Source organism: Heloderma suspectum, chromosome 4, assembly GCF_057233095.1.
Source record: "Heloderma suspectum isolate Gila_16-S chromosome 4, 16-S_ref, whole genome shotgun sequence".
NCBI classification, from domain to species: Eukaryota; Metazoa; Chordata; class Lepidosauria; order Squamata; family Helodermatidae; genus Heloderma; species Heloderma suspectum.
In genome coordinates this window covers 4099657-4115429 of record NC_139461.1, presented here as the reverse complement: position 1 = coordinate 4115429, position 15773 = coordinate 4099657, and the positions used below count along the sequence as shown (strand labels likewise).

Genomic DNA, 15773 nt, shown 5'->3' with positions numbered 1-15773 from the left:
CACACTCGCCTGCCATGGCAAGGGAGCAACCCAGGCCCCCCGTGGTGTCCCTCCTCTTGCCAGCTCACCCTTGGCTCATCTAGTGATCCCTCTAAGGTGGCCTGCAGTGGGGCGAGGCCTCCCTGCTCCCTCCCCAGGCCTTGCGCTTAGGTGCTGCGGGGCCTGGGCCCGTGGGAGTCATGGTTCAGCTGACATGCCACGCAGGGCTGGCTGGGTTGGGAGTCTGGAGCAAAGGGAGGAGAGTCCTTGCCTCAGCTGGCAGAAGGACTCCTCCTCTCTCCCAAGGGCTCTGCCCCCATGCCCAGGACCACAGTCCCTATGGGGCAGGGTGGAATATTGGCCTGGGGGCGCATGGAGCAGGCCACAGAGCCTAGGGGGCCCAGGTCCAGCTCCCACCCAGGTCTGCAGCTGTTCCACAGGAGCAGTAGTGGCCTGCCGCCTGGGGTGTGTGACCCAGGAGCAGCGCAGCGGCCCGAGTGCTCATGCGGTGGCGCTGAAGCATGGGCCTGGCTTCTCGGAGGAGCAAAGGGAGCTGCTGCTGGCGCTCTTCATGCTCCACCGTCGAAGGCATCTGCGGGCCGATTGCTCGGGAAGGCTGTGCCGCCTTGCACTCGTGTCTGGCTTGTGGGCTTCCCTTGGGGCATCTGGTTGGCTCTCTGGGGAGAGGGTGCTGGTCTAGAGAGGCCCCCTTGGGCCTGATCCAGTTTCGGGGCGATTCTCCTGCTCTCGGGGAGCCACGCACTCCCGCCTTTTGCCCTCTCTTGTGCCCTGTAGGCGTTCCAGAAGGGGCTGCGCTCCAAGCGCCCCGTGTACGAGGCAACCCTGCGGAGCGGGCGCCTCCTCCGCGACAAGGCCCAGCTGCCGGAGGATGGCCAGCCGCTGGATGGGATGCTGGAGGAGCTGGAGGAGCGCTGGGATGCCATGTGCGGCCGGGCGGCCGAGAGGTATGTGCCTCGAGGAGGGCTTCTCGTGCTGGGGGTGGGGCAGGCTCCTGGCAGGGCCCCTGTGAAGGTTGCTCTGCACCCTACGCCCAGCGCCTCTAGGCGTGTCTGCTGCACCTTCCACCCCGCCTTGCCTCTCACCCTTCCATCCTCTGGCTGGCGCAGCCTCAGAGAGTTCTTCGAGGAAATGGCAGTGCGCTTCTGCACCACTGCCACGGCAGCATCTTGTCCTGGGGGATGCAGCGCAGCCGTGGCTCTCGCACATGCTGTGTGGAATGCAGCTGTGCCTCTGGGCTGCTGCCTGTGGCATCTGTGCAGCGGGTGCTGGGCTGGGCCTGCCGTGAGCCTAGGACCAAGGTCAGATCTCCGGTTGAAAAACCCAGCAACCGTGGGAAGAACAGGCCCCCGGCTGGCCAAAGCAGTGTCTGCCTTTTGCTCCTGGTGTAGAAAAGGGGGTTGACAAGAGTGCCTTGCCCAAACAGATAGTGCAGGCCAGTCATAGTAACCCCCTCTGGGTCCTGTGCTGCTGGACGTAGGCACTTGCTCTGACCATTCAGGATCTGGCCATCGTTCTCTAGCCAGAATGGGCTTGGTGGAGCTTGCTGAGCCAGACAGTCCAAACCACTTGGACGTGAAGGACCCCACCCCCCCAGCCCACGGCTCCCCGTGCTTTGCAGGCAGCGCAAGCTGGAGGAGAAGCTGCTGTTCTCTGGCCGTTTCATGGACGCCCTGCAGACCCTGATGGACTGGCTGTACCAGGCAGAGCCGCAGCTGGCCGAAGAGGCCCCCGTGGCTGGTGACAGGGACCTGGTCAGCGCGCTCCTGGACAAGCACAAGGTCCGTGGGCTGCCCTGCACAAGGGGCCCCTTGCCACATCATGGTGGGGGTCGGGGCGCAGGCGTTCCAGGGTCTCAGAAGGCTCTTTCCAGAAGCAGCCACTGCCACCTCCGAGTAAGGCAGAGCAAGGCTGCTGGTGCCCCCCCAAATCGGCCCTCCCTCGCTGAGACCAAAGGGGGCTGCATTCATTTTCCCTACCCCAGCACCTGCGCTGATCCTTGACCACCTTGCTGGATAAGCCTTCCTCCGTCTGCCTCCCCCCAGGCGTTCCAGAAGGAGCTGGGCCAGCGGGCCAGCTGCATCAAGACCCTGCGGCGCTCTGTGCGTGAACTGATGCGGGGCCCTGGCACGGGGGACTCCCAGTGGCTGCAGAGCCAGGTGGAGGAGCTGGGCCAGCGCTGGGAGCTCATCTGCCAGCTCTCCGTCTCCAGGCAGGACCGGCTGGAGGCTGCCCTGAGGCAGGCAAGTGAGCAGGTGCCGGCGGGCTGCAAAGCGGTGGCAAGGAAGGGCCAAGGGGTGTGCGGCCGTGGAAGGACCTGGGTGGCCTCCTCTCCGCCCGGGCAACTCACAGAGGAGAAGAGCAAGGAAACTGGGTCTGAATCACTCCCTCTGTGGGGCTACTGACTGAGCTGCCAAGGCCCCCGTGCTGAAGCCAGGAAGGAGTGTGGCCAGGGGTTATGAGCCTGGCTCATGCCACAGAGACGCTCCTGCCTCCCTTTTGCTCCTCCTTCCCAAGACAACTGAAATGCTTCCAGCCTGTCCCTTAAATTCTCAGAGGCAAGGAAGAGGAGCCTCCACCCCACAAGGCCTGTGGTGCCATCCTAGATTCTGGGGGGGGGGGGGGGGTTGTTGTTGCTGTGCAGGGGAACCCCTGCTGTGATCTCCAAGTATGGTTCAGAAATAACTGTAGGGGATGTGGGCGGGCTAGGGACTAAACAATGCCCCATGGATAGCAGGGGTCTGTCTCTGCCCCCTTTGACCTCATTTGGCCTGCAGAGGCCTGGGTGGGGGGTTGTCTGGGCCCCCACTCAATTATGATTGCCGGCCCCTGCTCACAGTATTCAAAGGTTAAGCCCTGGGAAGGATTGGGAGCACTAAAAAACAACAACAGACAAAACCTTGGACAGAGAAAACAGCCCCAGAATGAGAGGAAACCCAAAGGATCCCAGCGCAGCCAAAATAAACAGGGCATTGCGTCGGTGGAGAAGTGGCTGTGCTTGGTGCTCAGGGCCAGTAGGATGAAGCCAGACTGGGGAAGCTGCTTAAGAAGGCCCATCCTGGGCACTTCAGGCAGCTGGTGACTGGACCTCTGCAGCAGCCTGGAAAAGGGAGCTGCTTTGGAAGCTGGGAATTTGGAGCACTGGAAGGAGGGGGTGAGAGGAGAAGGGGGCTTAACCTCTTCCCTGCCAAGCCTGTCTCTGCGGCAAATTGCTGCCAAACTGCTTCAGGCCGGTAACAGGAGTCGAGATGTCTCTCTTTGCTGGGATGACACACAGGCTACATGCTGGCCTAGGGACAAAGCACACAGGCGTGGGGGAGAGAGCTTTTTCTTTGGGGGTGGGGAGTGCTGGCAGTGGGGCAGAGGCCCCCCTGCTGAGCTCCCTGCTCCCTGGCTCCTGCGTCCCAGGCAGAGGAGTTCCACACTCTGGTGCATGCGTTCTTGGGTCGTCTGTCTGAGCTGGAGACATCCATCAAGTACCGGTCCGTGCCGGAGGAGGAGGGGGCTGTGCGTGAGTGCCAGAGCCAGCTCAAGGTAAGGCATGGCAGCCCCCACCGCACCCATGGGGTCTTCTGGCTCAGAAGAAGCTGCTCATGCGCCAAGGGGCACTGGGCATTGCCTCCTCCCTCGTGCCTGGAGCCCGTAGGCCTGTCCATCCTCCACCCTTCCTCAGCTGGGGATGGGGGCTGAGCCCCAGGCTGGGTGGTGCTGAGTGGCCTTCCCTCTGGCCGCAGGAGCTGAGGCAGGGCCTGCAGTGCCAGCAGCTGGAGCTGGAGTGCATCAGCTCCCTGGGGGAGGAGATCCTGAGCACCTGTCACCCGGACGCGGTCATCACCATCCGGTCCTGGGTCACTGTCGCCAAGAGCCGCTTCCAGGAGGTGAGCAGGCAGGAGGCAGGAGCCAAGAAGACAGGGGCGGGGTGCTGCGGGGGGAGCCTTCAGGCTGGGAGGGGGGTATTCCGGGGGGCAGCATCCAGCCACAGTGCAGGATTGGCGTGCAGGCCTGGGCTCTTGGCAGTGGCTCCCAGAGCATGCCCTCACCCCATGCCCTGTCCCAGCAGGTGCTCAGCTGGGCCCAGCAGCAGGATGGGCGACTCCAGGCACAGATGGCCTCCCTGGTGACAGAGCGGGAGGAGGCAGCGCAGCTCTTCGACTGGATCACAGCAGCCGAGGAGTCCTTGAGCCTCCGGGACCAAGAGCCGCTCCCGGAGGACACGGTGCAGCTGGAGGAGCTCAGCTCTCAGCACGCGGTAACGAGGCAGCCCTGCCTGCGTGTGGGCCTGGCCACCGCCAGCCTGTCACTCCCTGAACCCCTGCAGAGGATCTCTGGGGGCCAGGGAGGGGCGCTGCTTGCTCCCCAGCCTTCCTCGATGCAAGAGTGAGCATGTGAGCGGCATCAGCCCGAGGAGGCTGCGTGCTGCGGGACAAACCTCCCTTGCTCCCCACCCCCACGCTTTGCTCTCCTAGGCTGCTGCAGCATGGGGGAGGCTCCTGGGCACGAAGTGGGAGGAACTGAGGTCTTGTCCGGGGGGCGGGGGGACCCTCCGGCGCTCACTGCTGCCTCTCCTACCAGGTGTTCATGGAGGAGCTGAACCGCAAACAGCCAGACGTGGAGAATCTCACCAAGAGCTGCAAGCGCAAAATGCCTGCTGAGCTGGGGACAGCACCTGTCCTTCGCAGTCTATCTTCCCGTGAGTGGACCCTCCTTGGTTTCCTAATAACTGTACTTATATACTGCTTTTCTGCCATATGGCTTCCAACAGGATACTGTCATGTGCAGCTCAGCTCTCCAAGCGTGGGTCCTTTATAGGGGTTCCAGCCCTTACCCAGGTTCTGTTTCCTTTGGAATGTGGCCACAGGAGGCTAATTGGCATCTTGCAATAGTTGTTTTTATTTATAAATATCCAGGTTGAACATAGGTGAAGGTTCACGGCTTAAACCACCAGACACCCCCAAATGTGTGGCTCCCACATCAGGCTCACGACAGGAGCAGCCAGCACCCTCCGAATACCATAGCCCCATCCGTCTCTGGCCCTGTCCCCTGCCAAGTCTCAGCTTCAGAAACTGCAGGCTGCCCGCTTTCACAGGGACTCGGCAGCATGATGACCTCCTCCCCAGAGAAGGGAATGGGGCAAAGGGTCAGGAGGGGAGACATGCCACAGAAGCAGCCAGAGTGACTCTCCTTCATGACAGGAGGGCCAGGGGCACGTCCTACTTAGAATGGGCGAAGAAGCAATGTTCACAATCGGCCAAGTGCTCCAAACACCCCCGTGAAGCTCGCCACGCCTTGTTTCCTGTGTTCAACTGCACTCTGTTTCCGTTTCATTCAAATGGAGATAGTGTGCATTTCAAACAGGGAAAATGTGCTTTTTTAAAAAAAAGCACACCTAAATGCACATTTTACCCCACAGAGTAAAACCTGGGGAAATACATATTTTTAAAAGTGCGCTTTTTTCACCTGTGAATGCAAGTTCACGAATTTATGAACATTTTTGGAGAGCTTGCGTTTGGGATTGTGAATAGGATATGATGCTTGCTTGATTTGCCAGCATAAACTCAATTCTTGTACTTTCCAGCTTCGTTTACTTAACAGAATGTGCCCAGCCAGATGTTGAGCCTGGCACCCTCACCCTCAGAAACAAGATCCACCAAATGAGCTGCCTTCTCTCTCTCCCTCTCTGCCATGGAATCTCACAAGATCCCGCAGTGGCCACTTCCTTGCTCAAAAGTACACGGCGCTGGAGCAGAGGGGAGCCAGAGCCCTTGTGGGCTCCATGGCATGTCGGCAGACACCATATTGGGAAGTGCAGCCTTACCTTCTTCTGCTTCCCAGAATGCTCCCTTTCTGGGATGCCACAAGCAGGACCTGAATGGAGAGGATACTCTGTGGCTTCCACACCCGAGTCACTTCCTCCCTGCCTGCATATTACAGATGGGACAGAGACCACGGGGCGGAGGGGGGCGGGCGGGCAGAGAGGCTTCCCTAAGGCCACCTCGTAGTTCGTGGGCAGGGTGAGATTGGACCTGGGATCGCTCCCGCTCACACTGTGCTCGCCACAGCCCACTCTGCCGTGCCAGCTGGTGTAAGGCCCTAGGCCTGAACCAAGCTATTAGTAGTTTTAGAGGGGCTTAGATGATTCATAATGCTCTCAGACTTTGGTTCACAAAGCTGCTGTTTTCCCTAACAGGCCTCTTGATTTACCAGGATGAGTCAAAGAGCAATAGGGCAGCCTCAACCACATTCCATACTAACGAGTGGAGTGTCTTATCAGGATGGGCCTGGGAAGCGAGGCTTGTTTGCCTTAAAAGGTGCAGGTGTCTGTGCTAGGAAAGAGCCTATGCTGGGAATGAGCGCTAATTAACGCTAGCTGTTGTCATGCTGCCTTGCTGCTAACATGTATGGTATAAGACCCATTTTACCCCATGGCTCTGGGTTCAGTGATCCAACCATTGGGTACGCCTGTGTGCTGATTGCACTCAATAAAGTATCTCCTTGTAAGTAAACCTGGATCTGGCTTATCACTATCTCGGCACCTCTAAATTAAGAGTTCGAAGCTCATGGCCGGGGCAGTACCGCTGGCCTCTTCCACAGCCAGGTGCTCCCTCTTCCAGGGCGATGTGGTGCCAGCAAGCTCTCTCGGAGGACCCCGGCAGTGCCCCTGGAGGACCTGGTGCCCCAGAGCCCCCTCCTAGCCCAGCTTGTGCACCGCTGGCAGCAGCTGTGGCTGCTGGCCCTAGACAGGCAGTATCGGCTCCAGAACTCCCAGCAGCACCTGCGAGAGGTAAGGGGAGGCAGGGGAGGGGCCAGGGCCTCCTCCAGCCCTGGGGTGGGGGTGTGACTGGCCAGGAGGCGCTACTCCGCAGAGGCTGTGGGGGTGGGTGCGGGTGCCCCTTGGGACAGCAGGGGCCGCCTCCGCTGCTACCTCCACGCCTGGTCAGTGGAAAGGGGCTACAGCAGAGCAGCCTTCATCTCGGTTCTGGAGGTGGGGCGGCCGTGGCCTGTGGACCCGAGGCGCTGCTTCGGACCCTCTCGGCCATCTCTGACGTGAGCAAGGGGTGGATGAGGAAGCGCCTCCCAGCAGCCCCTTTCTCCCCCTCGCACGCATCCAGCTGGAGGAGCTCTCCCGCTTCGACTTTGCCGTGTGGCGGAAGCGCTACCTGCAGTGGATCGGCCACATGAAGTCGCGGGTCCTGGATGTCTTCCGGGGCATCGACAGGGACCAGGATGGGCGCATCACCCAGCGGGAGTTCATCGAGAGCGTCCTCTCCTCCAGTGAGTGCCACGCCAGGGGCTCTGGGAGTGAAGGGCCCACCTGGCGGGGCTGGTCTCCAGTTGATTTGCCCCTGCCCAGCACCACTGGTGACAGGAAGGAGGGGGCACTACCCCGAGTGGGCTGGCAGGCACCTTTCCACACGGGGACTGTGGCACTGCTCACTCCATGCTTGAGGCCCTTTCGAGGGGCTGAAATGCCCAGCTCTTGCCCCAGTCAGCATCTGTCGGTGGCTGTCTGGCTAGTGACTCTGATGGGATGGCCAGCAGGAGGTGTGTCCCCCCCCCGCCTCTACCCGCCTTTCTTCCCCTTCCCAGAATTCCCCACCAACATGTTGGAGATGAGTGCTGTGGCTAGCATTTTCGACACGAACAGGGACGGCTTCATTGACTACTATGAATTTGTCAGTGCTCTTCACCCCAGCCGGGACTTGCTGCGCAGGACGGCCGACACGGACCAGATCCAGGATGAGGTATGGCAGAGGGAGCTAAAGTCCTGAGACTATTCATCATGGATTCTGCAAGAGTTACAAGGAACCTAATGCCATGACTCTATAGTTACTACTAATTATGCTGTAACACTGTATTCAAATTCAGTTGTTCATTTCTAACATTTGTAACCAGGGGTTACAAAGAAAAGTCTTTAAAGTCTCTTTCTGCAGCAAAAGGAGTTACGGTTTCACCCGACAAAGAAATGAGCTTTGCAGCCAGGCAGCCCAGGGAGAGAGGAAGAGGCTGGCTCATCCTGTTCCTGTCTAGCTGCAGCCAGCAGAACCCCCCAGGCAGGTGGCAGAGGGGGTCTATTTCTCCTTAGCAGAGCCTTATTGTATAATCCCACCGTCACAAATGCCTGGCAGATGAGAATCTCGCCTCCTCGGCTTTGGAACGAAAACTACCTTTAAGCTGCGTCTTTGTAACCAAGGGACCTCTGAATAGCCCAAGTATGGGATCTGGGTGTGATCCTGAAGCGGAATGTACAGTCTGCATACTTTGAATGGTGGTACTACTGTCACAGTGCCTTCATCCTGGTGTTTTCTGCAGATGTAAAACATACCCTTCAGGAGCAAGTTCAGGGGAAACCTTTCTGTCAGTTTGCAGCAAAAGCTGACTGTACAGCACTGATTGGCTTATCCCTAGCACATCACCAATTCACCTGTTACCCTAACCCTCCATGGAGCCAGTTTTCTACTTTAAAAAACTGATTGGTTTCAGAAAGATCATAGAATCATAGAATAGTAGGGCTGGAAGGGGCCTATAAGGCCATCGAATCCAACCCCCTGCTCAGTACAGGAATCCAAGTCAGAGCATCCCTGACATATGGCTGTCCGGCCTCATCTTCTTGAATGCCTCCAGTGTGGGAGAGCCCACCACCTCCCTAGGGAATGGGTTCCACTGTCGTATTGCTCTAACAGTCAGGAAGTTTCTCCTGATGTTCAGCCGGAATCTGGCTTCCTGTCACTTGAGCCCATTACTCTATGTCCTGCATTCTGGGATGATCAAGAAGAGATCCTGGCCTTCCTCTTTGGAACAACCTTTCAGGTACTTGAAGAGTGCTATCATATCTCCCCTCAGTCTTCTCTAGGCTAAACATGCCCAGTTCTTTCCGTCTCTCCTCATAGGGCTTTGTTTCCAGCCCCCTGACAATCTTTGTTGCCCTTCTCCGAACCCTCTCCAGTTTGTCTGCATCCTTCTTAAAGTGTGGTGCCCAGAACTGGACACGGTACTCCAGATGAGGCCTAACCAGTGCTGAGTAGAGGGGAACTACTACTTCACATGATTTGGAAGTGATACTTCTATGAATGCAGCCCAAAAGAGCATTTGCCTTTTTTGCAGCCACATCACATTGTTGGCTCATATTCAGCTTGTGATCTACAACAGTTCCAAGATCATTCTCACTTGTAGTATTGTTGAGCTGAGTATCCCCCATCTTGTAACTGTGAATTGGGTTTCTTTTTCCTAGGTGCAGAACTTGGCATTTATCCCTATGAAATGTCATTCTGTTGTTTTCTGCCCAGGCCTCCAGCCTATCCAGATCACGTTGAATTTAGTTTCTGTCTTCCAAAGTGTTAGCTATCCCACCCAATTTTGTGTCATCTGCATATTTGATCAGCATTCCCTGCACCTCCTCCTGAAAGTCATTAATGAAAATGTTGAAGAGCACTGGGCCCAGGACCAAGCCCTGCGGTACCCCACTCGTTGCCTCTCCCCAGTTTGAAAAGATCCCATTGATAATCACTCTTTTGAGTCCGATTCTGTAGCTAACTGTGGATCCACCGGATCATTGTTTCATCTAGCCCACTTTGAGCTAGTTTGCTCATCAGGATATCATGGGGCACTTTGTCGAAAGCTTTGCTGAAGTCAAGGTATATGATGTCCACAGCATTCCCACAGTCCACACGGGAGGTGACCTGATCAAAAAATGAGATCAAATTCATCTGGCAGGATTTGTTCTTGACAAATCCATGTTGGCTTCGAGTCATCACTGCATTGTTGTCAAGGTGCTTACAGATGGATTGCTTTGTAATCTGCTCCAGAAGTTTCCCAGGGATTGATATCAGACTGACTGGTCTGTAGTGCCCAGGTTCCTCCTTTGGGCCCTTTTTGAAGATACGGACAACATCTTCAAAATGTCCAGTCATTTTGAAGATGACCTCCTCCAGTCATCTGGCACTTCCTCCGTCCTCCATGATTGCTCAAAGAGAATAGACAGCGGTTCTGAGAGTTCTTCTGCCAGTTCCTTTATTACTCTAGGATGCAGCTCATCTGGCCCTGGAGATTTGAACTCATTCAAAGTAATTAGGTGTGCCTTGACCATATGCCTATCGATCTCAAGCTGCAATCCTGCCCCTTCAGCCTGTACTTTGCCTTTGCCAGGGGGTTCATAGACCCTCTTTTGGGAGAAGACTGAGCCAAAGTAGGAATTGAAGATAAGACACCAGTAGTTCAGTGGGACGTACTCCTGGGTCAGTGGGTAGAGAATTGTAGCCTAAGACTCAGCCTTGTGTCAGGAGACACGTTTGTCCATTTGCAGTGCAAAGGTAGAGGGAAGCACAGTGCATGGGAGGGGAAACCCAGCCGTGCCAAGTCCTACTTTCAGGAACAATCGTACACCCAGTTTCCCCATAGGGTGCTGATACCTGAACACATGGGGGGTGGGAAAGCTCTAACCCACAGCCTTCTCTCCTCACCTTGATTGCCTGCCACAACTGGCTGCCGTGAAAGGCTTTGCCAAGCATGGGGCAAGTGGGCATGGGGGGATCACAGCTGTGACACCCCAAATTGGTTTCCCTCCTGCTGCAATTAGACTTGGAAGAAACATTTCTTCGAAGCCAGTGGAAGGCTTTCCCAATGTGGGTTCCTCGTGTGTGCGTATGAACGTGCCTGATGGGGTGAGGGGTGGGGCACTTGTGGCACTCCAGGTGTTTTAGCCTACAGCCCCCATCGTCCCCCTCCATTGGCTGTGCTGGCTGGGACTGACAGGAGTTGTAGGCCAGAACATCCGAAGGGCCTGGTGTGTACAAATGAAGGGAGGTGCGTTGTCTGCGAGAGGGAGGGAGAGGCCCACCGCTTTTTCTGGGGGCAGCCGCCTTTGGCCCATATTCCCCAAAAGGCTCCCTGGGAGGGCCTGCAGCCCTTGGGCCGAAAAGGCTCCCCACTCCTGCTGTCAAAAGGCTGCATCCCGCTCCGCCCCTCGGCACCTGGCAGGAAGCGGCTGCCCTGGCCCAGCCTCTCTGGCCTGTGCAGAGCCCACCTGCCCTGCCAGGGCCCCGTGGCTCACGGTCCACGAGGCAAGTCCCTGGCCGGGCAACATCACTTGCCATCAACCCTCCTGGGCCAGCTCTGGGGGTGCAGGTGACGGAGGAGTTTGGGGCAGGGGGATGGATGCAGTCCCAGCTGGGCTAGATCAAGCGGACGGTCACGTGCCACTTGCGATGATGAGCTGTGAAGGGGCCGTTCCTCAAGCCTGCTGCAGCACATCACGCAAAACATGGAGGCCTGAGCAGCTGTCAGGACTCCTCTGCAGTTGGTGTGCACGTCTGCCCAGCTCACTGACCGCTGTGCCCAAGATGCGCCACCTGCCCAGGGCATAAGCCGGCCCAGCACCAGAGCTCTCCTCTGAGCTGCCCTCCCTTTGTACCTCAGGTGAACCGACAGGTGGCCCAGTGCAACTGTGTGAAGCGTTTCCAGGTGGAGCAGATCAGTGCCAACCGGTACAGAGTAAGTGCCTGCTTGGCAGCCCCCAGCCTGACACCCCGCCCCTTGCCCCACACACAGACCTCTGCTCCCACAGCTCGAGCCAAAGCAGGCTGCCTGGCGGGCTCCCTGCCGCCAACTTCTGACCTGTGGCGTCCCATGCAAGGCTGTTGGGGGCTTCTGGTGGGCCACTGTCAGCTGCTGAACCAGGCCTGCCTTTGGTCTGATCCAGCTTCGGGGCTCTTCTGATATCCCAAATCCAGTGCCCAGAGTGCTGGGCAGACACCAGGTAGCCGGACTGCATGCACGCCGGGCCTAGGAGGCGGAGAGGGCTCCTCTGCGGCGGGTGGAGGCAGCGTCTGCAGGGCCCACCTGAAAGGGAGCCCACCCTGCCCCGTCAGCGGAGCCCCCTGGCTCCCGCAAGAGCCCTTCAGCCGGCCTCACAGCGCTTCCCCTGCCCTGCCCAGCTCACTGCCTCCTCTCCGGCCTGTTGCAGTTCGGGGAGTCGCAGCAGCTGCGCATGGTCCGCATCTTGCGCAGCACTCTGATGGTGCGGGTTGGCGGAGGCTGGATCGCCCTGGATGAGTTCCTTGTGAAGAACGACCCCTGCAGAGGTGAGTGGTGGGGGGCATGGCCCCCTGCTGTGGGCTGGGCAAAGCTGCGCAGGCCCCTTCCCCATCCTCCCCGCAGGTGCCAGCGCCGGGGGTCACAGAAACCTGGAGCGGATGGCGAGGGCACAGGGGCCGGCTGCCTCCTCACCACGAGGCAGAGACCCTTCCCAGGCATTCTGAGCACACCTGTGTTGCTGCTCCCCTAGAGCCCCCCCGGTCCAAGTCCGTTAGCTGGAGAGGCTTAGGGGAGCATGCCCTGCCCCTTGGCATATCTCCCAGCCAGCCTGGCCACTGCGCTCCAGCCCCACACAGCTTGCAACCCTCCCCCCCCCCCCCGGGCCCAGCCTGATTGGCTTATGAGTTCCTTATTACTCTGATAGCATAACCAGGAACTCGCCACGCCCCACCTTCCTAAGCCGCTCGTGCAAGGTGCCAGCCAGTCAGCGTGCGGGCCAGACCCGCTGCTTCGCATCCCTCCAGCCCATTCTCGGGGTCCTCGTCCTACTGGGACCGGTGGGGTGGAGCTCGGCCAGGCACCCTGCTCCCCCAGTGGTGGTGGACTCCTGCCCAGCCCTCAGTGGCCTCTTGCTCTCTCCTGCAGTGAAGGGAAGGACCAATGTGAAGATCAATGAGAAATACCTCTCCCCGGAGCCCGCAGGGGGCAAAGGCATGAGCAGCCAGTCAGCCCCCTCCTCCAAGGTGCTGTCGCCCAGCCGCTCCAGCTCCAGCCTGAGCCTCTACAGCAGTGCCTCAGCCCCCAGCAGCCCCCTCGCCCGGAAGGTACGCAAGCTGCCAGCCCATCAGGCTGCCTGGAGGCTGGACGGAGGGGGGGAGTTCTGCCCCTTCCCACAAGGCTCCCCAGGAGGAGGAGGCACGTGCACGCTGCCCTCTGCCCGCCGGTCACACCCTGGGGTGCACCCTGCTGGCGAGTTGGAGGGCTGCTTCCCTCCCCGGACCCCGTGTTGCTCCTTCCTACCCGCTGCCCAAGAGGGACAGGGGCTGCCTCACACACTCACTGAGCCCCACAGCCCGGACGCTGCTCCTCCTCACTTCACATCCTTTGCAGTCTGTCCTGCGGAGGACGCGCTCTGGGGATCGGTGCCTCGTCTCCCGCACGTCTCTGCTGTCAGATGGGGCTGAGCTGACATTTGCTGGGGCCAACCCAGGTGCTGATGGGGACACTGTGCCTCCAGGTGAGAGGCTGGGCTGGGCAGGGCTGGGCTGTGGGCACCAGAGAAAGTGGCCGGGCACAGCCCCACGGCAGCCTTCTGGAGGGGGAGCTGTGGGGCTTCCCCACACACTTGGGCCATGGCAGGTCACGGGGGTCTGTGGGCAAGATGACTCCTGCCCAAACCCTTGCTCCTCGTCTGCCCATAGACTCCTGCCCCCATCCCTCCCTCCCCACGGCCCCTGCCCCTCTCACTCCGAGTCTCCCTCTTCCAAAGGCCAGCAGAGGAGGGAGTTTGGTTCTGTCCAGTGCGGTGCTGAGCACAGCCCTCCTTTGTCTGTTTGGGCCTATCCTGTGGGATTTCCTCTCTGCTTCTCCTTAGGTCCTCCGGGAGGGGCCCCACCCTGAACAAAGCAGCCACTGCCTCTGAGCAAGAGACTGTCCGTCCTGACAGCTTGAGCAGCGGCCCCTTCCTCCCACAGAGCTCCCGGGAGGGAGAGGGGCTGAGACACCTTGGCCAAACAGCTCTGCCACCCCACCCATGAGGGCAGGAACAGGGGCCCAGCAACACCCTCATGGCCAGTGGGGAGGCTGAGCCCTGTGGCAGTGCCCCCACCTACAAGTCCCTACCAGGCCTGGCTGCTCTGCTTTCCTGGTGCACTCAACAGCGAGCCCCTTCCAGGGAATCCAGACCACAGATGTGTGCAAATATATCCTGCAGAGAGCTGTGCCCTGAAGGGCCCCCCTCAAACCACCTCTTGGCACCAAATCCCCAGCCCTCTGGAGCTGGCTTGGAGCCACTTGCACAGAGCCCCATGGATCTGCCCGGTGTCCAGCTGGACCCACACCAGCTCCAAGCCCCCTCCCCTGCTGGTGCTGCCCCTGCCCTGTGGAAGGGCTGTTCGGAGTGCGCTGGTGTTTCCCTGGGAGCAGGGGCTGCCCCTGTTGCAGGGGCCTGCCTGGACTGGGGGGGGGGGGCTCTGTCTAGTGCTAAGCCCTCCTCCTGGCCAGTGCACCAGGCACAGCAGCCCTGCCCGCCCTGCGCCAAAGGGATGCTTGCCTGGGCCCGATGGCCCTGTTCGCCCGGAGCATGTTTGCCATCTCCTAACCAAGCAGGCGGTGGAGCTGAAGGTCTGTCATGGTTGTGGCTGCTGTGCTCAGTGAGGAACAATAAAGACAGGGGTTTCTCCAGACACCCCCTCCTGCCTGCGTCTGTCTGTCTGTCTGTGCAGAAACAGGGCTTTGCCCAGCCTGAATCTCCTTGTGAGGGGTGCAGCAGAGCAGAGGGATTTCCTCTGGTGTGGGGGCTGCAGCCTTGAAAAACCTGCTGGGCACCAGGCAATGCAAGGCCAGGCCTGGCGGAAAAGATCCCAGCCCAGGATAACCTGCCCTGGAGCCCGGGGGAGTTTTGGGTCAGCTTCCCCAGCCACGACTGGCTAGAGAGCCAGGCCATCCATCTCCCATGCTCTGCTCTGCCTCATGAATACCCACTGATAAAATGGCTGCTGCTTCATGTTTGTCAACGGTCTCGGAAAGCCTGTGGAGGAGGAGGAGGAGGCGGCAGCCAGAAGTGGCAGCAGGAGCTATGCGGGGCTCCCTGCCTGCAGCCTGGCTGGCCTCATGGACCTGGGGCCTCCTTGCAGCCAGCCCAGTGGCATGTTGTCATCTTGAGTTGCTGCAGGATTACTCGGGCCTGGGTGGGGCTCTCCAGGCTGCAGGCCTCCCCCAGGTGAATTGCTCCCCCACACTCCATCACCACGGGAAGTCTTGCTGTCTTTGGGACTTGGGGTGACTCTACATGAGCAATTTATCGCACACTCGTGATTGGCTGCTCACAGAAGTTTGCGCGTCCTTTACCCAACGTAGTCAACCTCAAGGACGTCTTCCACACCTTTTCCTGTTTATCCTGCTTTCAAAAAGATCAGAGATAAGCTGGAATATTTAAAAAACCACGGGATAGCGGCAGTGTGAAATGTCTGTGTGCAGCTATGTCCTTGCCGAGGAAGGGCTTTCCTTGGTGTCTGCTATGTAATTGCTTGAGCACATTTCTTTGGACGAAGAAGCAGGCAAAATGCCTCCCTGCAATGAAAGGAAACAGATCTGATCCCCCACCCCACCCAGCTCAGAATCAACGTCCTCTGTTGATTCAGAGCACTCCATTGAGTTCAATGGGCTTATTCCCAAGTAAGTGTGCTGAGGGTTGCAGGCTTACAGCACAATCTTACATCTCCTCAGAAGTCATAGTTTTCCTGAGGGCTGTGAGGAAACAGTACAAGTTAAGCAAGGGAAACAAGACACTCCTTTGCACACATGCCACGGAGGGAGGGAGGCACGCCCTCGATTCAAACCATGTGTCTGCAGTGCAAGGGAGCCCACCCTAATCCCACAAAGTCGGAAGAGCATCTCCTGAGGCTCCCTTGTTTCTGTGTGTGGTGAGGTGGAGGGATCTACAATGGTGGCGATGGCCTCATGCTGTCCCTGAACACAAGGCAGGCTTGGCTCTGTCTGGCCTTCAAGGGACAGGCAGAGTTCAT

At 58.8% G+C, this 15773-nt stretch overlaps 1 protein-coding gene across 1 annotated transcript in view; it reads left to right on the top strand.

Moving 5' to 3' along the window:
- Positions 1 to 13647, top strand: part of LOC146346429 (microtubule-actin cross-linking factor 1, isoforms 6/7-like) — a 32213-nt gene extending 18566 nt beyond the window's left edge. The window contains exons 19-32 of the mRNA XM_084848448.1: positions 775 to 944; positions 1619 to 1778; positions 2043 to 2244; positions 3410 to 3531; positions 3732 to 3875; positions 4058 to 4246; positions 4570 to 4687; positions 6609 to 6778; positions 7107 to 7269; positions 7585 to 7739; positions 11410 to 11484; positions 11957 to 12074; positions 12673 to 12851; positions 13138 to 13647. Coding sequence (XP_084704574.1) covers positions 775 to 944; positions 1619 to 1778; positions 2043 to 2244; positions 3410 to 3531; positions 3732 to 3875; positions 4058 to 4246; positions 4570 to 4687; positions 6609 to 6778; positions 7107 to 7269; positions 7585 to 7739; positions 11410 to 11484; positions 11957 to 12074; positions 12673 to 12851; positions 13138 to 13647 — 2475 coding nt within the window. The remainder of the gene's footprint in view (positions 1 to 774; positions 945 to 1618; positions 1779 to 2042; positions 2245 to 3409; positions 3532 to 3731; positions 3876 to 4057; positions 4247 to 4569; positions 4688 to 6608; positions 6779 to 7106; positions 7270 to 7584; positions 7740 to 11409; positions 11485 to 11956; positions 12075 to 12672; positions 12852 to 13137) is intronic.
- The last annotated feature ends 2126 nt before the right edge of the window (positions 13648 to 15773 follow it).